General features: G+C 43.7%; 1 protein-coding gene across 1 annotated transcript; it reads left to right on the forward strand.

The window, feature by feature from the left end:
• Positions 1-1334: 1334 nt before the first annotated feature.
• On the forward strand, positions 1335-25273 carry LOC139300174 (ubiquitin carboxyl-terminal hydrolase 22). The gene is made up of 13 exons (XM_070923182.1): positions 1335-1454; positions 13662-13794; positions 16242-16355; positions 16457-16558; positions 17882-18048; positions 19764-19923; positions 20478-20580; positions 21753-21911; positions 22986-23112; positions 23956-24047; positions 24484-24546; positions 24994-25143; positions 25231-25273. Exons 1-13 carry the CDS (start codon positions 1335-1337, stop codon positions 25271-25273), a joined length of 1533 nt encoding a protein of 510 aa, XP_070779283.1.
• The last annotated feature ends 737 nt before the right edge of the window (positions 25274-26010 follow it).

Here is a 26010-nt window from a genome sequence, read left to right on the forward strand (position 1 = left end):
CAACACAACAGCACCATTACGGTTGTGTTCATAAGGTCTGAACTCGTGTGACTCTTGTAGTGTAGAATCTCTGCATTCAGTGAGACTGTAAAATATTTCAAAAACATAGTAAAACAGTTGGTTTTATTATTATTTTTGTCTTTCGTGAAAAAAAAAATCCAAATTACAAAACTCATTAGATGAGGAAATGTTTTTGCCAAATCTGAACTTGAGTTAGGGTCTTTCCTCCATGTCAATCAAAGCTGAGGTCCCAGTAGAGACATATGAGGGTCTTATGGTCAGAGATGCCTGAATGGGCCCCCGTCCTATTAGCATGCTTCGTGTCCATCCATGCTATCACATACAGTATATTCAAGGAACCAAGTTGACTTTGAAGTTGAGTCTTGCTTTATATCAGTGACTTCATACATACACCATATGACCACTAGGTGGTAGGCTTTAATTGATGATACTAAAAGGGTTGGCCTTACTGAGTATACCTTCAAATAAGTACGGGGGATTTTAGCTGATGTTCAAATTAAACAATTTAGTGTATACTCTTTAGTTGTCACATACTAAATTGCAATCATGAACTGACACTTCTGCATACGCGATGAATGACTAAAAATACTTGCATCCCTGAGACAGAAGAAGCGTCTGTCATAAATAGCAATCAACAATGATTGACATAAAGTAAGGGCAATAACAATGGGGTCCTGTCGACAAAGACGCCTATTTCAGAAAAAAAACCCACAGCTTTGCACCGTTCAGCATAACATTGATGTAATTTTTTGGGTCGGCTATAGATTCCAGAGGACCCTGAATGGGAGGTGTTTTTGTTAAGGCAACGTCATCGATGCATCCCATGTTTAAAATCCAAAATTCACCTATACGGAACACACAGGATCCCAAATCAAGCGCACCCAACGTGCTCGAAAACCAACGTGGTGACGTAACGTCTTTGTGTTGGCAAATCACGGTGTACGCTGGGCGGGCATTGTGAAGCTGTAGTTGAGTGTTAGCAGGCTAACTAGAGAAAGAAAGCTAACTAATCGTGAGAGTGGAAGTGGAGCTAACGTTAAAGGAAAAGGCAACTGTCACAACAGCAAGAGGAGCAGGAATTTTAGTGAAGTGATAATTCTGTTAGATGACTACATGACCAGATGTGCAGCTAGTTAATCAAAGACGGTGTTTGTCAGATGCCCGAGGAGCATTTTGGATACTACATCGATTGTCCCATTTCCAAACGGAAACCATTTCTGGACAGACAGTTCGTGCTAGCTAGCTAGCTAAGTGAACCATCCAGGAGACTTTTCATTGTCACCTATAAACCCAAACTGAATGTTTTGTCTGTCATGAGTCCGGCCGGGTGCTCCCATGTGAACGGTTATAAGGTGGACAATTGGAAACAAAATCTTCGAGTCATATACCAATGCTTTGTTTGGAGTGGTACTGCTGAGACGAGGAGACGCAAGGTAAAAACACAGGAACTGCAACGTTAGCTTCAGAAACAAAAGTGAAATAATTTTAATGTGGCACAGACAGACACGGAACTGGAGTGAAAACGGTGTCCCACATGAAGCACAATCACTGAACGGGGTGAACAAAATTGCGGTCTTAGTGAAACTGTACTGTACTTGCAGCAGTACATGTTGCTAGTACTAGGGCTAGCCAGCTAGGTTATCACCCGGTAAGTTAGCTAACAAGACTGCTTGGTGAACTGCGGAGACTGGTTGCTTCTTTGCAATCTTACCTGCAACATTCAATTTCTCTTTATTAGCTCAAGCAGGTATTATACAACCTTATTGTCGTGAGTCAATCGGCTAGGTTAGCTGAGCGGTTCAGTTCGGTAGATGAACAGTTAGCTGGACGGCTAAACTTGGGTTTCGAAGAGACATTACCACACCAAATGGACCCATTGTGTCTCTCCGCACGCACACGCTGGGTCTGCTGATTAGCGTTTCTCTCCTGGGCATCCCAGGTCAGTGTTTTTTTTTCTGCACTGGTCAATCACTCACGAGTTTGGATTCTGGGACGTCAGCTGATTACTTTTTTTTTTGCCAATTTCTTTTCGGGCTCATCCCACACCTGATCGGCCTACACAGCCCCGAATAGCTCTCTACAATATGATGTCATCATTGGACTGTGTAGCAGTTTCTTTCACTTTCCCACCCGTTTTCTTGCTTTTTTGTCAACATAAACATGCTTTTTTGTTTGTTTGTTTTTGTGCCATGATGTTCATTTTTAAAAACCCAGAAGCTTCAATTTTATTTAGGAACAATTTGTTGGTTGCTTGACTGTTGTCACAAGAAATCCATGCTTCTCTTATATATGTCAAACATTTTTATGTCGTTGTGATAAAATAGGTGCTTCAGAGTGATGCAGGATGGACAGAGCTGGTGAGTTGATGCTTATCCCCTCCTCATCTTCACTGACATATTTCAGATGAATAAGAGCTGGCTTGCTTTCTCTCCTCTTGCTCACCTACCTGTGTGCCTCAGTGCCTTTTTCATTTAATGGACTGAATATTAGATGTAAACCTACGTAGCGGAATAATTCAGCCCTCTCCGTGTGTATCTGCTGTGATACGCTCTTAGAGCCTGTAAGATTATGAAGTGGGAGGGTGGACAATGAGCAGAACAGCCAAAAGCATAGCTCAGTTACATTGCGGGCATGTCAAAGCAAATAGTTAGTGCAAAAGGGTCGATGACCGTTTTGTTTATACAGTGTTTTAGTGACATGCTTTGGTTTGAACACTGCATTCACATTGTCTTCATTGATGCTTTTTTACACCCTGAAGTACAACACAGTTAAAAAGTACAAGAGAGCATCTGACAATGTATGAGACAGTTGTAAAAGGTTATCAGACTTCAGTGGGTAACCCTGCAACACTTTTACCAGTATATACTGAATGTTAATTTCGGCTGTCTAGTTTTTTTTCTCCCACTCTACCTGACAGGAATGAGATCAACGGGAGCTCAGTCAGTCAGTCACGGAAATAAGACTGGTCATGGGCGCTTTTCATTGCTCACTTCTAAGCAATTCCCAATGTTCTGCTCAACCCCCTAGGCGTGTTTAGGTGTTGCAAACCTGGCTTGCTGCTAACTTTTGAACTATTCCTGTATCAGTTTTGAAAGCCTCACAGTCTCAGCACCATCCCTGCCAACCTCACACCGCTACCTTTCTTGCCAAGACGATGTCTTCCACAACCAGTGTGTCAGCAGCAACCACCACTTTTCACCTGAGCTTTACCTCTCTCAAAAACACGCTTTGTCTCTGCCACACAGTGACAATATATGAGGGGTATGGTGAAATTTATTTTCCCTGTTTTTCTGCCATGCCCTCTATTTGTTGGCATGCCGCATGAATACCAGTCCACCAGGTTTGAAGCCCACTAGCTGTCATAGTCCTCGAGGTTAGATGGCATTCAAAGACAATTTTGCATTGAAACCATTTAGGTTGTGCTGCCGTGAGCAGGTTTCTGTACACTTAAAACGCTTTCATTGGTAGCTTCAGAGTTGATTGCGTTGTATTTTTATGCTCTGTCCTCTATCAGGCCATGTCATCTGTCAGTGCAGTTTTCTCTTCATACAAATGAGCACCACCTAGTTCTCCTCACATGCCACTGCGTTGCAGTACTCTTGTGGCCTTGGAGTCTTGAAGTAATCTTACATAACTGACAATAGGCCTTGCTATGTTTCTGTCATTGAAGAATTGCTGGTTTCAACCGGTACTGTATCTAAAAGTGAATTTTTAGATCTATAATTGCTTTTACAGGCATATATTTGGCTGTAATGCAAGTGAGAAGAGAAGGGAAAGCCACTGTTTTTATTCATTTGTACTAGAAATGCAACTATGTATATATATTTTCTCTGCTTTGAAAGATTGTCCCTAGAAAGTGGCCCTGCTGTTGCGTTACTGAATACAGTTGTTGACAAATAAAGTTGATCGACAAATAGCATTTAAAATCAGTTTCGTTTACGAGAGCCATCTGTTTAGCCTTGCTTATGATTTTGCTGTTTAACAGCTGTCTAACATCTGTTATGGCGTGTACCTAGTGGTTCTGCTCTGCCCATCTGGACCCAGACACTGATGATACAGGTGACTGATACAGAGAGAAAGGAGACAACAGTGGCTCCTGAGTGAAGTGTACTCTCTACTGCCTAATTGCTCTCCAGGATGGCTATATGGGAGTATGAGTCTTGTGTCTCACACCCCCTTCACTGAGGGTCTTTACCACCTCACTAATCTGACATGCAGAGCGGGTGTAGTGCTGCTCCAGTGGTACACAGGCAGTGCGCTCTCCTGAGATACGGCAGTCTTGATTTAGGTTCAGCACTGAATTATGAGCTAGAGGTGCCTTTAACATCACATCCTGGTATCTTAAAGTACAAATACTGCAAATGTCCTTGCTACGTTGAAAATCGCATGTTTGTCTTACAATAGTGGCAAATACACGGCAAGCACTGTAGTAAAAAAAAAAAAATAGGCACTTTCTGCATAGAGAGACGTTGAAAGACATTGCCATTCAGAGACTGAGGGATAGGCAGGATGCATTTTGACATTGTATTCAGACTTGGTTTCATTAGCCAGTGCCTTTCTTCCTGAATTGCTGTTTTTCACCTCCTCTTTGTTTCTTCATTTCTTTTTTTTTTTTTCCTTTTCTGTAGTCTGTCCTCAGCAGCCTCCCCGCAAGCTGTCATCCTCTCTACCTCAAGCTAAAATCAATTCCCTGGCAATGTGCAGGGACATTAGTGGAAAATCTGTCACCTGCTCTGCATGCACAATCTAAAACCCACATGGGTAACAAATGGCAGAGATAGGAGTGTGCAGAGATGACATCAGCAGGCTAGGGATCTGCTATCTTTTATTAGGAAACATTGGGATAATAATTAGTTTGGCATGTTGGTTCTAGATGAAATGCCCCATTAGCTTGGGATGAGCATGTAGGTTTACACTGACACATTGCATGAGTGTGTATTCTGTAAGTGTTGGCCATAAATTATGGATTTAACTTGGTGACAAATTCGATATTGTTGTGGACTCCTTCAGGCCTCGAGTCTGATGTCCTTTTGCATAAACATGTCCTAATTGCCCTGCGTGCACAAACAGTAACTAGACCTAAATAATTTCAGAATTGTATATGACACAAATGCTCCATGGAGAGAACAATTAAATGCAAATTGAGCAGTGTATTAAATATGTCCCATTAAGGGAAATGGCAAGAATAAACAAGCATGCAATAGTGTTTTCTCTTTGGTGTCAATGGACATTAAATCCAGTCTTATATGATTTTGTTCAGTGCATCTGTGCTTCATTATATTCTGTTGTGATCGAGGTATGCCACATGTCAAGGGCTGTCAGTCAGTAGAAAGGTTTTGATTGGCTATGCCATGTAGCCAGAGGGGCGACACCCACTGTCAGTTTGTGTCATGTAACAAAACTCGACTCCAATTCAGATTGCAGAGGAGGAACTATTTTTCTGATGTACTTCCCTTTCTGTCTTCCTGGGTCTTTACTTTGACCCCGTCTCTTAATGTATTATTAACATGTTGTCAGTGTGTGTTTAGTTAGCGATTGCTTGAGTATGGCACGGGAGCCTTTGTGTGTCTTTTTGTCTGAACAGATGATCTTATGTCTCCTCTCTTAATTGAGATTCGTGCTCCACCAGATTGCCAAGTGCCATTTAAGCAGACTTGCACAGAAGGATGTCAGCACAGCTCGTACATAGAAACCTGCCTTTTAACAGTCAAAGTCATTCCTCTTTAGTCCCAGCTCCGGTCATATTCATAATTCAAAGTTTGTGAATGGCTATGACGGTGGAGGGGTAGTGTGATATTCATGAAGGTCATGGTTATTTATTTTGTGTGCTGCCCCATCCAGCAGCATAGACTCTATTTGCTATCTGTAAGGAGGTCTATGTGTGCTAAAACACTGCAACCATGAAGGAATCTGCCATGCAGTTAAACCAGAACTATTATCTTAGGTTGAGTGGGAATTGGATGAGATGAAAGCAGGGAGGGTGGGGTTGGCAGATTTTTACAGCCATAACTGCTTTGAAGAATTTGCTGTCACTTTTGATTAAAGGGGTTACGGTCGTGATTAGAGAGCTGACTGAACTCAACTTTTTTTTTATCTTCTAGTTTTGATAAATCATATATGATCAGAGGAACCATAACCCCTCACCCCCGCTCTTTCCCACAAGTTCAAACCCCCCTTCTGCTTGTGAGGAGGGAAGATGAGAGAGAAATTGTTTGCTTGATGTTGCTGGGAATTTCAGAGGTAGGAAAATGGGTATATTTTAAAGGATGACACATTTACTTCCTTCTGTCACTCTCTTCTCCCTCCTGTTCCTTCACTTCACACACACAAGCACGAAATGCACTGAGGCACAGCCAATCCCAGAGAGCGGCTGATTCCTGTGCTGTGAGCAGATCTCTTTGTCAGATCAGTCTCCCGTCACATCACAGGCCTGCTCCCTGACTCATCAGCATACGTTTGTAGGATCTATTCCTCCAGCCTCTTCATAGCCCTTGCTTGTTCCTCTTCTGCGCTCACTCCCACGCTTTTTCTTCCTTCTTTTCCTTGCTTTCGCTTTTTTTTCTCTCTTATTTGCAAACCTAGTTCAGCCCCCGATTCTCGTTGCCTCTTGATTATCCCATTACATATGTGCCAAAAATGCTTGTATTGTTTTATCGTTTTGATAATTTTAACACTGCAGTTGTTACAATTTTAAAATTGCACAACTACCATACTAAAATATACATTTTCTATTCATCCTCTCATTTTCCCCTCTTCCCCATCCTGTCCTTTTCCCTCATCCCTCTGCCTTATGCACAACACTCAGTGGGTTTGGTGATGTCAGAAGTTGTCCCCCATCCAGCCCTATTTCTTCCATGTCTGTGTGCTCTCTGTCACTCCCTGCCTGGTCTTGTCTAATGTGGCTTTCGGTCTGTCAGTCACTGTGGCTGTGGCTCAGTGACTCAGACTAAACAAATGGCACAAGGTCTGTAACCTCTCCCAGAGTAATCGAAGGCCTGGTGTGTCACCTTGTGGTGTCCCTTTCGCATGCTATTCCCTCCCAAATTTTCAGCCTCAGAGAATCTAGCCTCCCATAGACATTTAGCATCTTATTTAATTGTATGAAGGCGCTTTAAGTCTTTGGCATTGCACTGGCTGTGCTGGATGTGCTATGCCACAGTGCTTTCATCATTGCTGTTCAATTCAGATCAGCTTGATCTCTTCCTATGCTTTAGCAATCTTCCACTAGGGAGCAATCCTGGTCAAGAAGATACACTGTTGACACAGGCACATAAGTGAAGTTGGTGGTAAAGGAGGTGGGTGGGGTGCTGCATGAGGCTGGTAATTGACGGTGTTAAACTTTGCCTTCGGAGCAGTAATGGAGGGAAGGCTCATAAAAAATAATTGACATGGTAAACAAAATAGTTTTGGGGAGGGGGTTATTATAGCTTAATATAGTGTGTGTGTGCAATGAAAATGTGTGCGTGACTGAGGACAAGCATGACTTTGCATTTTGATTAAGCTCATCTGTGTGTGCGCTGCGTCTGTCTCTCCTCTTAGTCCTACCTCCCTAGAGAGGTTCACTTTGACTGATCCCCCCCCCCCCCCCATCTCTCCCACTGACCATTTCTCTTCCTTTGCCATCACTTCAACTAGAGACGGTACTTCTCATTTGACTGTCCAGCAGGCTCTGGAAAGACATCACGGCTACAAAGCTTGCTGGTCATGGCCTGAGCTGCCAGCCAATGAGGCTGCTGTCCAGCCCTCCCTTAGTACCACCATCTGGCTAATGAGTTGTCAGTCACTCTCCAGGGGCCGGCCAAGCCCAAAACCAAGAGGCAATCAATCTCTTCTAGTGTGGACGCTCAATTATTCCCTATTGTTAAAGCCTTGGGCCCAAGTGAGAGCTTTTCTTGAGACTAGGCATTTTGTCTGGAAATGGTTCTCTGTCCTTTGCAAGATAATTTATTACTTAGGTCCGCTCTATATATACTCACTTTTAAAGACGCTGTAGTGCACTAATAGCCCCACTGTGCCTCTATTCTGTAGGTAGTGCTCATAGATTTTCCTGGAGGTAATGATCAAGGCTCTGTGGGTCCTGATTGGTGCTATGGGGATAAAGAAGAAATCAACTTGTCATCTGATGAGGTTTGAGTCCAAGGGGACCATTCAGAAGCTCTGTGCTATTGGTGTCAGTCACATCAGCGGTCACTCTTCGATGTGTGTGTGTGTGTGTTTTCTTTCAGTGGAGCAGGGTGGTTGTGGGCATCTGGTAGCTGCAAGGTTTGACAAATGATCACGCAGCCTTTTGTTAAGCTGGAGCTTAACTGTTAACCATCTGTGCAGACAAACACAAACACACTGCCGTCTGCATGATCTTCCCTCTTGCCGTACATGTTTGTCAATGTTTGTACTTGTTGATTTATGTTTTTTTTTTTTTTGCAGCCTTGGTGAGTCTACACACTGGTGAATTGGATGAATGTTGGCTTGGTGCCGCAACCATTCACAGCTCCTTTTATGAGGCATTAAGGCAGTTTTCTAAGCATGTGTGTTTGTTGTGTATTCCTTTAGTCCTGCTCTAAACATGTGTATATGGACAAATGATTCTGTCACACGATAATATTAGTACAACACCAAATTGTAGCATAAACTGTCATTTTTCATTGTACTTTTGAGAGTGGAAACTTTTCTCCTATGCCCTCTGATGTCTGGAATTTAAGAAACAAGTACAGCCTGTCTGTCCCTAATCAAGTGATCTTAATCAGATTCACACTTGCACGCCTATGTAGATCCATCCCATGTGCTGCAAAACCCTGCTTTATCCCAGCAACTGACACAACTTGCACAAACCCCTGAGAAGCATTAGGCTACATTTTTGATCATAGCATCAAAGCTACTCCACCGTGAGTATCTCAGTTTAGTTTCGCTCCATCTGCCTTTTTATTCAGTTTTATTTATCTTCCTGGGGATGGGATAAAGCTAGACTCCACAGTAGAGCTGCAACCGTAACTCAATTAATCACTCGAAAGACAAGTAATTGCCTACTATTTTGTTAATCGGTTAATCGTTTTGGTAATTTTTCATGCAAAAATGTCAAACATTTGCTCATTCTAGCCTCTTAAATGAAAGGATTTGCTGCTTTTCTTTGTTATTCATGATAGTAAATGAAGATTCTTTGAGTTTCGAATTGTTTGTTGGACAAAAGAGGCAATTTGAAGACGTCACTTTGGGCTCTGGGAAGTTATAATGAGCATTTTTCACAATTTTTTTTCACATTTTATAGACTAAATGATTAATCGTGAAGATAATCGGCAGATTAATCAATAATGAAAGTAATCGTTAGTTGCAGCCCTACTCCATAGGCTGGGGCTCAGGGTTTAGCCATAATGTCTTTTTTATAGCGGTATGAGGCCAAACTACACAGTCCAACATTCCCCCATCTGTCCCACAACCTCATTTGGATGAGGTGGGAATATATTCTCATGCAAAGACCACACAGCATGTCATTGTCAGCAGAGGTTACAATGAGCTGATGGAGGGCGGAAGTGAAAAGAGAATAGAGTAAGACTCATATTGTGTGTGTGTCTCTAGGGCTGCTTAGGCATTGTCATGTGGGGAGGGAGGGGGGAGGGGGGAGCTGGGGGTAACAGCATAATCTTGCCAAGGCACTGACAGGCTGAAGCCCCATAGGGTCAGTCGGCAGGACGGTTCTGGAGCATCACCATCAGTCTCCTTCCCCAGTCCCCCTCAACTTGTTCAAATTAGATGTAGAATCAGAAAGGTCCGTGTGTGTGTGTGTGTGTGTGTGTATATGTATATATATATATATATATATTGCTTGTGGCTTATGGCTTGTGCTGTACGCATGTCAGCCATTGTTAATTTTGTTGATGTATGAGCATGTGTGTGTAAAGAAGCATGCACAGGCTCATGAGTGTGGGGCAGCACGGTGAGTCACTGCTCTCGTATGGCTGTGCCCTCTACTCTGTATTGACTCTCTCTCCCCTCCCCGGTCTGTTCTTTGCAGCAGCAGGAGCGTGCTCAGTAGAGCCAGACCTTTGTCCACATCATAATTGTCGTCGTCATTCTCTCTCCTCCTCAGTTACAGCTCATCACATTACTGGCTCGGTTTGAATATATGAATGCATTAACCTAAATGCTGAGGGAGGAATAATGCAGGAGGAGATGGAGAAAAGTATGGGTGTTATTTTTATTTAGATGTATGCAGCTAGATTTAGAACATTTGAAGGTTCATACTGTAGTCGTTGGACTTGGTCATTGTTAGCTGACGGCCAATCACAGACTCAGTGGACCCACAAAGCATGTAATGCTGTCTTGTCTTCACGTTAAAGATGTATTGGAGATCTGTTCATCCAGCTAATGCCTTTCTGCATCTGTTCTTCCATCAGTCAACAGCTTTATACATTAGAGGGTCATTCCCCTGGACATGGAGCACAGCCTAACCTGCCTCAAAGAGCACATCCCAGATGGGAGATGCAGCCTAGCGCAGCCCGAGCGTGAGCTTGCTACCTGTCCGACACTTGTTCCAGTCATCTGAGCCAGCGGCTGATCAATAGCTGATCTAATAGAACATTAAAAGCCCTGGGCGCAGAGAAATGCGGGACTGCTGACACTGAGGAATAGATAGCCCGTGAACCATGGTGAGAGGGAGAGAGCACAGAGAAGCTGAGGGGCTGGGGCAGAGATAGATTTTCTGCCCGCTAAAGGGGTGTTGAGGCAGGGAAGGGTGAGGAGGAGGGCAAGGCGTGGCGTTGGCAGGGTTTCTTGTTTTTGACTTTGAGTCCTGGTGCAGTGGAGGACGAGTGGGGACTCACAACATCACTGCTTAGGTAGGATAGGCTTCAAGAGGAAACATATCTTTTTTTTATTCCGTTGAACTCTCCCGTGTTTCCACATAACTTGTAAAATGTCTTTTCATCTTTTGCTATTAGGGTTTAATTTTGACTCTGAAAACACATGCCCTGCTATGTCTTTTTATCTCCTCTGTAGATGTCTGTCTTGATCTTGGTTTTAGTGACAACCCCCTTTGTTTCTTCCCATCCCTCACCATACATCCCTCTTGGAAAAGCACCCCTTGCTGATTTGGTGCTGCCCCTTCTCTCACACACCCATTCAGAGCTGGTTGCCTAACAGACCAATATGAATAAAAACAGAGCTTAGGGTCTGCGACCCTGAATATCCCCACTGCTGCAATGTCATCACAAACTAGCTCACGCCCACTAATGCTCAGCCAAAACACAGACCTGACTCTGAGTTTTGCGGCCTATTTCTGTCCAGTACGTAGTAGAATATCCCTAGCATGCCGTGAGACCAGCAAATTGAATTACTTCTGTACCTTCTGTCAACTCATCCATACAAATACAGGTCTGCATGGGACTGTTATTTCAATCTTTCACCCACCTGCTAGAGCAGAATTTCAGCCCACTCCCACGGATGAGCTATTCCAGTTTTTCAGAGATTCAGATCTGTACCATGGCAACCGTTTTCTTTTTTTTTCCGAAGATCTGTCGGTCTTATCCCACAGGGAAAATAAGACGCAGGTAGAACAGGTATATTTTTTTTATTAAAATTGAACATAGTTACTCAACAATTTGTATTAAGGCACCTTTGCGAAGACGTGTGCTTAACACAAGCTTTATTATATACCTTTTATAATCTGAAAAATATATATAATAAATATAATGATTAGCTTAGGCTTCAGGCAGTAGAAACCAATAGTGGCTAAAACATGAATTGTTTCTGTATTTTTGTTTCCCGTAGCAAGAGATAGCAGAGCAGCAGCATAGGTGTTAATATATATAAATAAGATGTGGATTTGGCATTGCATTTGGATGCACACAGTTTATTGGAGCACAAAGCATGTATGCATAGACCAATATTCTAATATTGTCCTCATTATACTGACTGCCCACTTCCAACCATATTAGAGTATATAGGCTACTGCAAATCCTTTGTTATCAATATTTGTGTTGGGTCTTGTGGGAACCACAAGCTCCCAAACAAAGCTGCTTTATAAAATTAACCTAAATTGTTGTGGTCTTGGATGTTGAGGTTTTGAGTCATCCTGTGAGTTATTTAATGAGCTAGTAGTCATTGCTTTATTGTACCACATAAGTGGTAATAGTTTTAGTTATGTAGTCATCCCTTTGCACAAACTGTTATGTGTCATTCAGAGAGAAGGAAGTGAAACCGACTGATACAACCTTGTTTATTTCTCTGCAACAGTACGCTTTAATGTTGTTCAGATGGTGTCAGGTCATACTATTGTATCTCTAGTCAATAGATAGCAATAGGCAGTCTCTCCAGCCAATAATTTTCTTTCTCATTTTGTTTCTCTTCACCTTTGCTTCACACCTCCATTGCCTCTGTCTTCTCTCTATGAGTGGGCGGCTCATTGCGGCAGGTCTGCGCCCTGAAAGGCTTTGATTCGATCACTCTGTCTTTCCTCTCTTATTCAATTTCTCCCTCTTAAGCAGGCTTGCAGACTACTTTCTGCTCTACTTCCACTCTCATTACCAACAGAACTGTTCAGTCAAAGCATTGAGTGTAATCGACATTATCTCTCTGCTATCGTGTTGTCCATCACGGTGTTCGGACAGTGTCACCTCAGACAGCTCCACCACAATCACAATCTGTCCAGCAGCCTGTACACAGCTGTACAGCCATATTGCTTGTATGTCTGTGAGGCCTCTGCTGCTGTGTTCATTAGCTTGAGTGTTGTTGAATGCTTTTACAGTGAAACCAGTTAGAGAGGGATGGGGGTTGTGTGTTAAATGAAAGAGCTCTTAGACAGCTGTGGTCTTAATGCCTTCATAATGCTGTTATTACAAGTCAAACTTGTGTACATGTGCGCCTGTGCTCTCCCCCAGCATCTGTATCACATTTCTCCCCAGAATTTGCGAGTGTTCACGCTTTCACTGTACAACTCTTTGTTCAGTTCATCTGTTCTCTAATTTCCCTACCTAGAGTTGGTCGAGGGCACTCATGCTAGACTAACAACCCTTCTCTTGGCTCCCCTTTCTCACGGTTGTTGTAAATATTTTACATATATACAGTGTACGCACCCAACGTAATCTGAATTGTGCATAAGAGGGGGGGGGCTGTGCTCCTGTAGGGCTCATTTCTGCAGGCTTGCCAAAGATGTCAGGCATTCTAATGTTAAATTTCTCCCGTTACCGCTGGGTGCTCTCGTCAAACCAATTACATAAACTCCAGCCACTGTTAGTGTGCGCTTCAGACAGATTCTGCTTGCCTTCTCCAGTGTGCCTGCCAAGCATTAAATCCCATCATGCCCTGCATGTGTTAGAGAGCGAAAGATTCAGTGTGGAAATATGTTGTTATTCAACTGCACTGGATTTGTCAACAGGCCCAGCAATCTTTAGTCTGTCTTCGTATCAGGTCTATTCGAGCACCATGTCCTCCGAAGTGTTTGTGTGACTGACTGGAAGATAGAAATCTAATTCAGCTGGCAGGGAGTTCCACTCTGTCTGCCTACACTACTCTACATTATAGCTCAGGGCTCTGTCCTGCTGCAGAGGATTTTCTCACCACGCTGACTGTCCTCTCCTTTCTTGCTCTCAATTCCTCCTCCCCCCTTGTCCTCCCCCAACCCCCTTTCTCCCTTGGGTCTTTCCCTCCAGGCCAAGTCGTGTATCTGTCACATGTGTGGCGCCCACCTGAACCGGCTCCACTCTTGTCTCTACTGCGTCTTTTTCGGCTGTTTTACGAAGAAACACATCCACGAGCACGCAAAAAACAAGAGACACAATCTAGGTAAGCCACGCACTCACGCACCACTGTCATCAATCATGCTGTTGCAAATCTGAATTTACTGATTGCTTTGTAGTAGTAATTAAAACAACAAGTTGTGTATCATAATGTATATATTCTCTACATTAAACTAGAATTACCCACAAGTTTACCCTATTTTCTTGGCTAAATAGAAGTTATCACCGTATTGATGATACATGTGTATGATTCCAGTGAATATACATTGTTGAACTGACTTTAATGAAGGATTATCATAGATGTATTGGCTGTATAACAGGTACACATGTACTTGATTACTGTGTAAAGATGGACTCTTATAGAGCATACCTACACAAAATGTGGTGCTTCTGTTTTCTGCTGGCATTTTTAGATGCGAGGCCTCTCAATGAGCTGTACATGCAGTCACTCACAGGATCACGATTAGCTAGGCGCGCTCCTACACGTTTGCAGTCATGTGATTACGATGACGCTCGAAATTCAGATTGAAGCAGGAAATGGAAGGCAGAATGGACGAGATGGAGGAAAGCCCGCACTGTGCTAGTTATTGTTTACTCATTGTGTCGTCCCAGCCAACATGTGTGAAATCTGGAATCGCCCAACTCATTCTTACATTATGGCTGAAAAACCTATTTTGAAGTCACAATGACCTATGACCTTTGAGTCAAAAGTATGGTCACAATCTCCCCTCCAGTTCCTGAGTTCTGGTGCTGAATAATGGCTAATGTTTTTCCAGGACATTATGATGTCACGGTGACCTTTGACCACCAAATTCAAAGTTCATCCTTGAGTCCAAGTGAACGAAGAAATTCCTTAAAGGCATTCCTGAGAGATTGCGTTCACGAGAATGGGATGAAAACATAATGCCTCCTGCTGTGGTGCGGAAGCATAAAAACCAAATCTCACAATAGAGCTAAAATGATGATGATTATAAATAATGTTGTCCAAGGCTCAGTCCTCAAATTCACATGCACCCTTGTGGCCCACTGCAGCATCAGCTATTATCAGTGAAGGATTACAGCATTACTTTGGGCAACTTCCTCCTCTGAGCAGACGGGGAACTGAACCTCACTCTAACCGCAGCACATTACCATTCTGGTGGGAGCGCCTTATCCAGTCAAATGTCATGGGTTTAAGTTGGTACACTCCCCTTCATACAGCAGCAGGGGAGGGGTAGACATCGCTAATCCACAGCTACCAGAAAGCCGAGCTTCATCCTTACATCCTAATTATGCTAAATAAGACAATGACACTAATGAGCAAGATTTTGATATTACCCTGACGAGGACAACTAAATGTGGAAACAGGGGAGACAGTAGGGTGGCATGGCAGTTGTCTGAATGGATTTAATTGATTTAATGCATTTCAACAGTTTGGTTACACACACACACACACACACACACACACACACACACACACACACACCCCCCCCAAGTGAGCGGCTACAGCGTTAATTAGCTTTGAGCTTTCCACAGGAGCCTCTCTGACACTGGCACTCTGTTCTTCTCCACCTCTAATCAAATTAATCCAAACTCCCCTGTCTGCTAGACGGCTAGATGGCAAGCTCCCTCCTCAGGACTCCTTTCACATCTTTTTCATCTCCTTTTCCTAACCTGCTCACTCCTTTTCATATCTTCTCCCTGTCCTTCCTTCTAGCTACCTCATTCTCTGGACGCCTTTCATGTTCTTCTCCTTTTCTTCCACCTTTCTTCCTCCTTCACTCAAGTCAGCAAGATTTATCTGTCTTGTGCAGCACTCATAGTCTATATCTTCTTCCTCTTGCTGCCACTTGTGTTGCTCTCATTTTTCTTTCTTAACCGGGTTGCTCCTGCTGCTGTTGTCCAGAGGGGAGCATCCTATTCAGTGCACAGTCACCAAACGTACCCACGATTTACCAAAGAAAAGAAAGACAATCATGCTTTTCAAATTCATTAATTGTTTCCCGCATGATTTATTCATTTTGTACGTTCACTTATCTCACATACATGCAAACACAAAGAAACACATACACAAAAAAACATGATGACAACATAACATACAGCAGTCAGGTTTTCTACGTGATGTATTAGCTCACTTTCTCAGTGTGGGTAGCACCAAAAACAGAAAAATGTCCGGTTAAGCTAAAAATAGGTTGTCACGGCAACAGAGCTGAGGTATTGTTGCCGTGGAGTTTTAGAATGGAAGAGGCTGGTGTGTTAGTTGAAAGCCCAGGTGGGGGTGGGAGACAAATACACCTATTCCATCACTGCTCCCCTCACATCTCTTATAATTCTTCAGAGCGAGCAATGAGATGGAAAATGCACGGTGGAGAAAGCACTTGTCTTGAGGGTGGCTGTGCCAGCAAGGTTGGACAGTAAAATAAAATCCAATGTGTGTTACTGTGGTGGAAAAAATGTATCTGTAATTATGGTTCAATCTCTTTCTCCCTCTCTCACCCTCCCCCCTTCTTCCAGCGATAGACTTATTATACGGTGGAATATATTGTTTTGTGTGTCAAGACTACATATACGACAAAGACATGGAGCAGATTGCCAAAGAGGAACAGAGGAAAGCCTGGAAATTGCAAGGTATAGCATTTTGTTTCCTGTCAGAGAATGTCAAGCAGCCTTTGAAACAAGGCCACCTGATATCTCAGTGCCATCACATTTGTGTTTCTTTGTATCCACAGGCATAGGGGAGAAATACACAACATGGGAGCCGACCAAGAGGGAGCTAGAGTTATTACGACACAATCCAAAGCGGAGGAAAATCACTACGAACTGTACCATAGGTGGGCAATAGACTGCGCTGCATAGCTTTGCATATATGTGTGTGTGTGTGTGTGTGTGTGCGTGTGCGTGTGCTGTGGGGCTTCTTTATAGCTGTGTGTGTGTCTCTACATGTGCCTATGGTGCAAGTGCACATGGGTTCAATCTTGCATTTAAGTGTGATACCCAAGGTCAGCAGGACCGGGCAGCCCCACAGGCAGTGCACTGCGAGAGGCAGAACACAGTGTTCCCTCCCTGGCGCCACAGCGGGCCTGAATTTGTCTCTGTGTCTCCTCAGAACTTGTTTTCTCCCAGATCTGTTGCTTTGTTTTCTTCCTGATGTCTCTATTGTGTCTCTGATTTTGTGCATGTACTTTTGCTGTTTGTGTCTTTCCCTCTGCTCGCTGTCTCCTGCCATTCTTCACCCCTGTGTATCTTTTAAAGAGCTTGGTTGATAGCCCTGATTGGGCAGTAGACTGTGTGTGTGTTTGTGTGTGTGTACGCACACCAGGACCAGTCTGAAGTGTTGAAGCTCTCGCCGAGCGCTCTCTTCCAGAACCAAGCCTCACTCAATTGGATTAGACCCAAGACCTCGCTGTGTCTCACCTGTTCCACTGGCCATCACTGGAGGACTGTAGCTTTACTTTCTCACTCTAAATGAATCCATTCACAGCTTTGGGGTCTGCTCCAGGATACGCAAGGTTTTCTGGCAGACCTGACCCAGCACCATATTGTTAACTTTCTAGCCACACACACACACACACACACACACACAAAATAAACTGAATCTGAAAGTGGCAGTGGTTTTTATGTTTGGCATTTTGTGATGTGTGTACTACTAAATCTTTACATTATCAGTTAAGCTGGCAATTATTTTTCTGATTAATGGATATGAAATGGAAAGAAAAAGAAAATAGTAATAGTAATAGCATAGAAAAATGCCCATGGGGACGTCTTCAGATGCTTGTTTTCTTTGGCCAATAAGCAAAACCCAAAGATATCCAGTCTACTATCACACAAGACAAAGAAAAGCGGCATATTCTCACAATTGAAAATCTGTAATTAGGTTATATTTTGGCATTTTCACTTCATAAATGACTTTAGTGATTAATTAAATATCAAAATATTGATAATATATATGTGGTTCTTTTGGCTGCCAATTCAGTTGGTTTTGTTGGTTTCTAATAAGCAAGTCGACCACAGCTAGAACTCAGTCAGTCCAGAGAAGCAGAGATCAGGTACTTTCAGTGGTGATTCCCTCCATTGCCAGCAGTGTGAATCATGTCCTGTTTAATTTTCACTGCCATGTTCTTACACTTTTCTTTGTTTTTCTTTTTGTCCTGCAGGTTTACGAGGGTTAATAAACCTGGGCAACACATGTTTCATGAACTGTATTGTTCAGGCCCTAACACACACGCCGCTGCTGCGAGACTTCTTTCTTTCCGACAGACACAAGTGCGAGATGCAATCAAACTCCTGTCTGGTGTGTGAGATGTCGCAGCTCTTTCAGGAGGTATGATCCCCAGTTTTGCGTGTGTGAACTTGTCTGATCCAGCAAAGAAAAGACGAACTTGTGATTAAGAATGAGCCATAATTTGAGAGTTTTTTAACAACCATATAATACAGAATGTTCTCTCGCAGTGTAACCCACTGCAGAGGGCTGAGTCACTGTTGCGCTCTTTTGTCGAGTCCAAAGAGGGAGGCAGAGAGGAGGGAAAAATCCTGCTTGAAAGGAATGTACAGAGCCACGTACAAATAAATGAGCAGAGTGCCGTAATTATACCTTTATTGAACCTGATCTGTCGATGCGAATTATGTTGCGCAGCCATTTATAGCCTTTTAATCCCAGTTCTTTGATACAAAACTTTAGCGTTTTACATCTAACAAACTCGTCGGCCTTGAATGTTATGTAATTTCTGCCTGGTCTGCTCCCACACTGCCTCGCTTTTTTCTTACACCCTCTCACTTCGCTGTATATATGGACCCACAGATGGCAAGTGGTGCTATAATGAGTTGAGTCATCACCCCCCTCCCCTCACGCACACACACACACACACACACACACACACACACACACACACACACACACACACACACACACACACACACACACACACACACAGAGAGCCCTGTCCTGTCCTGTCTCAGTCGGCTGAACTGTTCAGCTACATAACACATGAAGGAGGTAATCGCTCACCTCTATCACCCAGGGAGGCAGACATTGATTGAGTATTCAGCTGTGTGAGAGACAGAAAATTTAGGGTCAGTCCTACAAGAAAAATGAATCTATTTAAACACTCCATAACGGCATCATTGCAAAGTTTTTCTACCTCCATGCCTTCTCCCCATTCTCACATTTTATTGCTTACTTCCATCCTCTGCCTTCGTTCCTCTTCAACCCACCTCTGTATTGTCATCAAAAAATGTCTTCTGACTCTGCAGACACAGACACACACACACACACACACACACACACACACACACAGAGCTTTTCAGATGTGAAGGTGAGAGGCGCGGCCCGCTTTGATCAGCCACTCTCTCCCCGTTCCCTCCTCTTCTTGTAGCGTTGTTCGTTTGGCAGCCACCTTCAAACTGCCGAAAAGGAGCAGAGTTTGTAAGATTTAAGAGACGTCAGTGTGGCATGTTTTTTCCTCTCACAGCTCAATCAGATTTCAGAGAGAGCCGTGGAGAATAAAGCGCGAGGCGTGTGCGACATCTACGTGTTGAGAAATGAGAGCCCTCTCTGGCATTAATGAGTTCTGGTTGGAACTTCATTGTAGATGTTTGCGCCCTGCCAACTCTCGCGGCTCTGCTCGGCTCTGTTACTTTCTCACATGCATCTCCTGACCCTGACCTGGATTGTCACTCACTCGAATTCCTATGGCAACCCTAAGGCTCTGCGATACTTCACAGATGGATGGTTTTTCAGCCACTTTGTCTTATCTTTTTTGCACCTCACACCTCTCCTCTCTATGGGTGCGCCGTCAGAGCTAGTGCTGTTAAGGTGAATTCATTCATATCTTATGAAGGTAGCGGTTAAGAGAGTCAGAAAATCACCTCGACTGACGGTTCAGTTATGAATCGTAGGTGACAGTGAGCAATGTAGCTATGAGATTGGCGAAGAGTTGATCAAATATATTGCACCCAGTAACACCTGGAAAAAATAGGCTAACTCCCACTCTCCTCTTCACCTCCACCACCTCTCCCATCTTTCTTCCCTGCTCTTAGTTCTACTCGGGCCACCGTTCGCCCCACATTCCCTTCCGGCTGCTGCACCTGGTGTGGACTCATGCACGTCACCTCGCAGGCTACGAGCAGCAAGACGCCCACGAGTTCCTCATCGCAGCGTTGGATGTACTACACAGGCACTGCAAAGGGGACACCATCAGTAAGCTATATAACCAAACAGAATATGTGTATACAATGTTTATACAGTAAAAACAACATGGTATGTTGTCTTTTAAATGCAGTAAGTTTAAAGGGTTTACTCTAGATTCTTTTTGCATGTGCGATCTTTGATATTTTCGGGCCAGATTGAGAGGAGTGTGTGTGGGACTGGACCACCTACTGTCTCTGATCCTGCATGTGGGGTTGCACCTTTAGATCTACCCACAGAGCACATTGCCTTACTTCACTGGAAACATACTGAAGGAGACTGACACTGGTGTGTACCAAGGGGACAGCAAGCAAGCAGTGTGAGGAATGTCAATAGGCCCTGCTGCAGTGCAATGACAGGCTGACTCACCCGCAGACCCTGCAGTAAAGCTTGCTTCGATTAGCTACAGGGAATCCATAGAGTTGTGAAGTGGCAGGGAGGCTCGGCTGCAGGGGAATGTTAAAGTGAGAAAGAGGGCCAGACAGTCCTTCAGAGGTGCTAAAGAGGTTGTTGGTGTTATCTCTGTGTGTGTATTTATACTTTCTGCTCTTTGTGGTCCGCAGGAGACGACAATGGGAAGAAGGCCAACAATCCAAACCACTGTAACTGCATCATTGACCAAATCTTCACTGGGGGCCTGCAATCAGATGTTACCTGTCAAGTTTGCCAGTAAGTGTGTGTTTGGTGTGTTTGTGACTTTAAAAAAGTGTAAAGGAGCAAAGGAAAAGTCCCACCTGTGATGTGTGCTGTCCATTCATCTCGATGCAGCATCACATCACCATCTATACCCCTCCTCCCCCTTGTCCTACATTTACCCATTCATCCATCTATCCTTGTTGTCCTGTGATGCCGTAGTCGCCTCTCACCGCTGGGCTGATCGATGTGGACACCACCCGTCCTCCCAGAGTTGTTGAACCACTGGTTGTGTTCTCTCCACTTCTCTTATTTAAAGGCCCCGTCCCTGCAGAGCTGCTGTAAGGGGGGTTGTCTAGACAGCAGCACAACCCAAGCGTTGCCTGCCTGCCCCCTAGAGCTGTCCTGTCACATTAACACTAGCACGCTGCACTGAACTGCAAAGCACCTCGCCCAAACTAGCAGGCAAGCCGAGCCCAGCTCAGTGCAATCTTACCTGCCTCCACAGAGAAAAGAGAGACTGCTGATGTAGTGATGCTGTCTCCGTAATCATTAAACAAATCTACCGTTGACTACAGCCTACTTATGGGTAAAGCCTGAAGCAACAAAAAAAATACACCTCCCAAGGCCTTTTGAACAAAAATGGTACCATGTTGTTGCCGTATTACTGGAGGGTTGCTCTCTCACTGTCATAAATGTGTGCCCTCTTACCCCAATAGCCACCTGCTGATACCATTGGGTATTACAGCACCACGACTCATCTAATCAACTATGATAATGTGCAGCAGCCCATCCCCCGTACGTATATACATATTTGTGCATAATGCATGCATTCTACACTGGAAGCCTCCATTTTGCTCAGGCTGCAGTCCATCACAGTCACCAGGCTGGAATAATACAAATTCCTTATGTAAAGCCAATTTTCTCTGATGTAACACTTCATTGAATTGCAAATGGACCTGGAAGAACAAGTGTGGATATTATGCACATGCACACACTCAATCTTTCAGCAGGCTTAAACAAAAACATGATCAGAATCTCCAGAGGCTGTGTGAATTTAAGCGTATGTATTGCAATCTATGTCATCATCCTTTCATCATGACCTGGTATAAGAGACACACAAACCTACACACAACCACGCACTATTTATTAAACGTCGTAAACTGACTCCCTTCTCTCTCTTCTTTTTTTTTTTTTTTTTCCCCTAGTGGGGTTTCCACAACGATAGATCCATTCTGGGACATCAGTCTGGACCTTCCTGGCTCATCCACGCCTTTCTGGCCCCTCAGCCCTGGAGGGGATGGCAGCACAGTCAATGGAGAGAGCCACCTGTCAGGGTCCACCACGCTCACAGACTGCCTACGCAGGTACAGCTTCAGTCTCAGCTGACACCAAATAGCTTGTCTTTTTTCTGCCTGTCAGGTCTTCTTTTCTCTTTGTCTTTTACATCTATCTAAACTAAATTCCCACTCATCTAGATTGTAGAATATTTAATAGCGCTAAATCAGAGGCTTCTTCCAAAAAACCCAGTTGCCTTTGATGTACAGTACTACTACTAGCTATGTTCCTCTGTGCTGATGCACAGTAACACTGATGATGTTGAAACTTGTTAGACTAAAAATGAATCATTTTCATAACATTTGGACAGGAAAGGATGTGCCGTCACTTTCTACTCATTTTCTTTCAATAGGCTTATTTTCGTGTATCCCTTCCTCTGCCTCTCCAAATTCATGGGCATCAATCGTCGCCACTTATAGTCAAATATTTCACTCATCACTCCACTTGCACGAGGGGTCACATATGGTGTCTGCTCAGGCACAACAACCTTTTTTATCCCCGGATCTCATCTTCCGCCATCACCAGGTTGGCAGAGCAGGTGTGACCTCTCATATCTCCTCTACTGCCTCTTCATTCTTGCAATTTCTTTTCCTCTCCTTATCTTATTTCATTCCCTCCCCTCTCCACCTAATTCCTTTTCCCCCATGCCCTCACTCTCTACCTCTCGCATTCGTCTCATCCTCCCCCTCTCTTTCTCTCGCCTCCTTTCCTTCTGACTTTTTTTTTCTTTACTGCGGCTCCTCACACACCCCTAGTTGCTGCAGCAAGTCTCTTAAAGGTACAGAACTGGTTGATGCTGTTGCCGTGGTGATAGAGGCGTTGGCAATACCAGCATGGCTCTGGGTTGGGTGGGCTGACATACAGAGTGGCTGCACCAAAACTCTGCAGGCAGACTTGATGCACAAGCCCTCATACACCCTCAGATTAACTTCATGTCAGAGTCATAGGACTAGAACGAGGCGTTGCGGGGTGCAAAAGGAAATATAACCATAGTGGTTTTCTTCCTGGCTTTCACTTCCTGTCCCGTTGCCTTTTTTGCCCACATGTTCTCTGCTCTTACACACCCATCTCTTTTCCCTTTTATTCCAACCCTCTCTCTGCAGGTTTACGCGGCCCGAGCATCTAGGAAGCAGTGCCAAAATCAAGTGCGGCGGTTGCCATAGTTACCAGGAGTCCACCAAACAGCTGACAATGAAGAAGCTCCCCATCGTAGCGTGTTTCCATCTCAAAGTGAGTCATCCAGTGACAACGTGCTGCCAATTATCACTAGTTACATTATCTGCCACTGTCTGACAATTTGATTATTCAAGGGTACATTGAGCTTTTATCACTCACACATCTAATTTTGTTGTTACTCCAAAACAGCAGTGTCTTGTGTGATGTGGCTGACACGATCATCCAAATTTAGAGGCTTTATTTACTATTTTTTTTTAGGATTGTATCCCATTTAATTTTTATGTTAATTTTATAACTGCATCTTCAGGCATTGCAATATATATATATATATATATATATATATATATATATATATATATATATGATGCATTTTGCCCAGTGTGTATGCAGCCTTACATCGGATGGAGGCAAGGTTCAGATTTTGCAGTAACTTAGCTGTCTGGTACGTTGCTTGTGCGTAGGTGTGTTTATAATTCGATTCAGTTGTTGGTGCATTACCTCCGACTGTGTAGCCCTTTCACACAGTGTCCCAGGACACCTCTGATTTTAATGACTCGTACAGTCCTCCACTGTCCATGTTTTATTTATCATAACAGTATTGAAGGCCCATAATGTATTTATGATATTCATAGGAAGGGGCTGCAAAAAGATTGTCTTAGATCAATCTGAGCCTGTTATTATCTTGTTATGAATGTGTAAATGTGTGACAGCCGTGGTGGAAAACATGCATTTTCACTTTTAGCTAGCTGTGTTTTTATTTTGTATGTTGTAATGATGACGCGTTTTATTTCTGAATATGTGTCCTCTCTCCCCTCCCCCCACTCTCCCTCTCTCTTTCCATTTCTCTGCCCCTTCCCCCTCTCTCCTCTCTCATCCTCCCTCTCTGGCCATCCCCAGCGGTTCGAGCACTCTGCTAAACTGCGGAGGAAGATCACTACATACGTTTCCTTCCCTCTAGAGTTGGACATGACGCCCTTTATGGCATCCAGGTAAGCCCCCATAGCTCCACCACCCCCAGATAGAAATAAACACAGATTTTCTAAAAACCCTGTAGCAGCTTATTTAAGTGGTTTATTACGTTTTAATGTTTGCATACTGAACGATACATTATACATACTATGTACTCCCAGTGATTGCACACATTTGCTCCTATGCCAAAACAACATTATTAAAAGCTCCATATTTAAATATATACTAGTGTCAATAGAGCATGCAGCAGCAGTCTTGCCCCACCCCTGGCTGTAGCATCCATTCAGCTCTGTTCAGAGACAGAAAGATCATTAGAGGTACAGGCAGGGAAGATATCAGCTTTCATAGATAGGATCGTTCTGCCACCTAGTGGATTTATGTGCCAGTGTAGCATGTTTACACATGCATGCAGCATCATGAATGCTAATGTCTTGGTATTCTTTTTGTCTCCCGCAGTAAAGAGAGCAGAATGAACGGGCAGTATCAACAGACGGTCGATGTATTAAACAACGACAATAAGTGAGTACCTTGGAAAACATTCATCACAACAAACCGATTCATTAACACACAGCTGCACTGACATCACCGTAGAAATTTTTACTCAAGCACAGCAGCACATGCTAATGACCTGAAGCACCCGGCTGTGACTTTCACAAATGAAATCAATTTGAAGTCCATTAAAAGCTGCTTAGTTTTCTTCATCCATGACAGTTACAATAGCTTTCATTTTCCAGGACATTTACGGGGAATTTACTGTCTTAATACCATTGACAGGTAGCTTGTAGTAGGTGCTCCTTGAGTATGCTTCGAATACACAAAAAGAGAGGGCAAAGGTATTGGGTTCAAGACCAATAAAGGCACCCATGTGTGGGGAGGATAATGGGGCTTTAGAGGATACTTGTGTTAAAGTAAAGTCACACAACAGAACAAAGACGTATTCACATCTTTTTTGTCTTTTATTTCCAGGTATTCCTTGTTTGCGGTGGTCAACCACCAAGGCACATTAGAGAGTGGCCACTACACCAGCTTCATCCGCCAGCACAAAGACCAGTGGTTCAAATGTGATGATGCCATAATCACCAAGGCCAGCATTAAGGATGTACTCGATAGCGAAGGGTAAGAATGGAAGCAAGACAGTAGCAGTACTACAAAATGTTATACGGTATGACATCTGAATCGAATGTTTCTGCCTTCTCCCTTCAGGTATCTCTTATTCTACCATAAACAGTTCCTTGAGTATGAGTAGTCTTTGTGACCACTGACCATGAAGAACCACTGCTTCTAATGAGAGAGTCAAGGGACTGGGGACAGGATGAAACACAAACCTACCTGAAACTCTTTGACTACCAGTCTGCTTCTCCAGCTCTGGAGGACAAAAATAAAAAGACGTGTGAAATCATGCAACCTTTCAAAAGAAAAAAAAACAAGCACTGAGCTACTTCTTGGCATCTACTTGATAAAACTGAATGAAGAGGAGAGGAGGAGGAGGAGGAGGAGGAAGAAGAGGAGGAAGAGGAGGAAGAAGAGTCGGGCGTCGTCAGTTCCAGGCTTGGGCAGAGGGAAGAGGCCCCACACCCCCTCACTCTCTCTCCCTTCCCCTTCCTGCTGCAGGGGCAGAGAACTGAGTGTGACTGACCGTCATGTTGATTGGGCACATCTGGATTTTTCTTACAGTATTCTGACCCCCTCCACCCCTCCAGCCCCCTCTCACACACACACACACACACACACACACACCCTCAATTTCTCCCCCATGGTGCTCTCATTTCAACTGACCAAGCATTTAGTCATGACGGACAGTTTGTTGTCATATGCATATGGGACTGAATGCAAAAAAAAAAGAAGAATAGAATCAACGTATTATGAACTTTGCAAGAACATTTTTAAAGGTATGGTTATGATTCTTATCATTTGTGACTTTAGTTATGAAATACTGTATGACTTTAGTATACATCTATTTTTTAAGAGCAAAGAAAACATGGG

Source organism: Enoplosus armatus, chromosome 17 (genome assembly GCF_043641665.1).
Source record: "Enoplosus armatus isolate fEnoArm2 chromosome 17, fEnoArm2.hap1, whole genome shotgun sequence".
NCBI classification, from domain to species: Eukaryota; Metazoa; Chordata; class Actinopteri; order Centrarchiformes; family Enoplosidae; genus Enoplosus; species Enoplosus armatus.

Excerpts from the sequence above, each read along its gene's own strand:
- LOC139300174 (XM_070923182.1), top strand. The coding sequence starts at position 1,335 with ATGAGTCCGGCCGGGTGCTCCCATGTGAACGGTTATAAGGTGGACAAT. Across the intron at positions 16,356-16,456 it reads GAAAGCCTGGAAATTGCAAG|GCATAGGGGAGAAATACACA; the intron begins GTATAGCATTTT and ends TTGTATCCACAG. Across the intron at positions 18,049-19,763 it reads TGTCGCAGCTCTTTCAGGAG|TTCTACTCGGGCCACCGTTC; the intron begins GTATGATCCCCA and ends CCCTGCTCTTAG.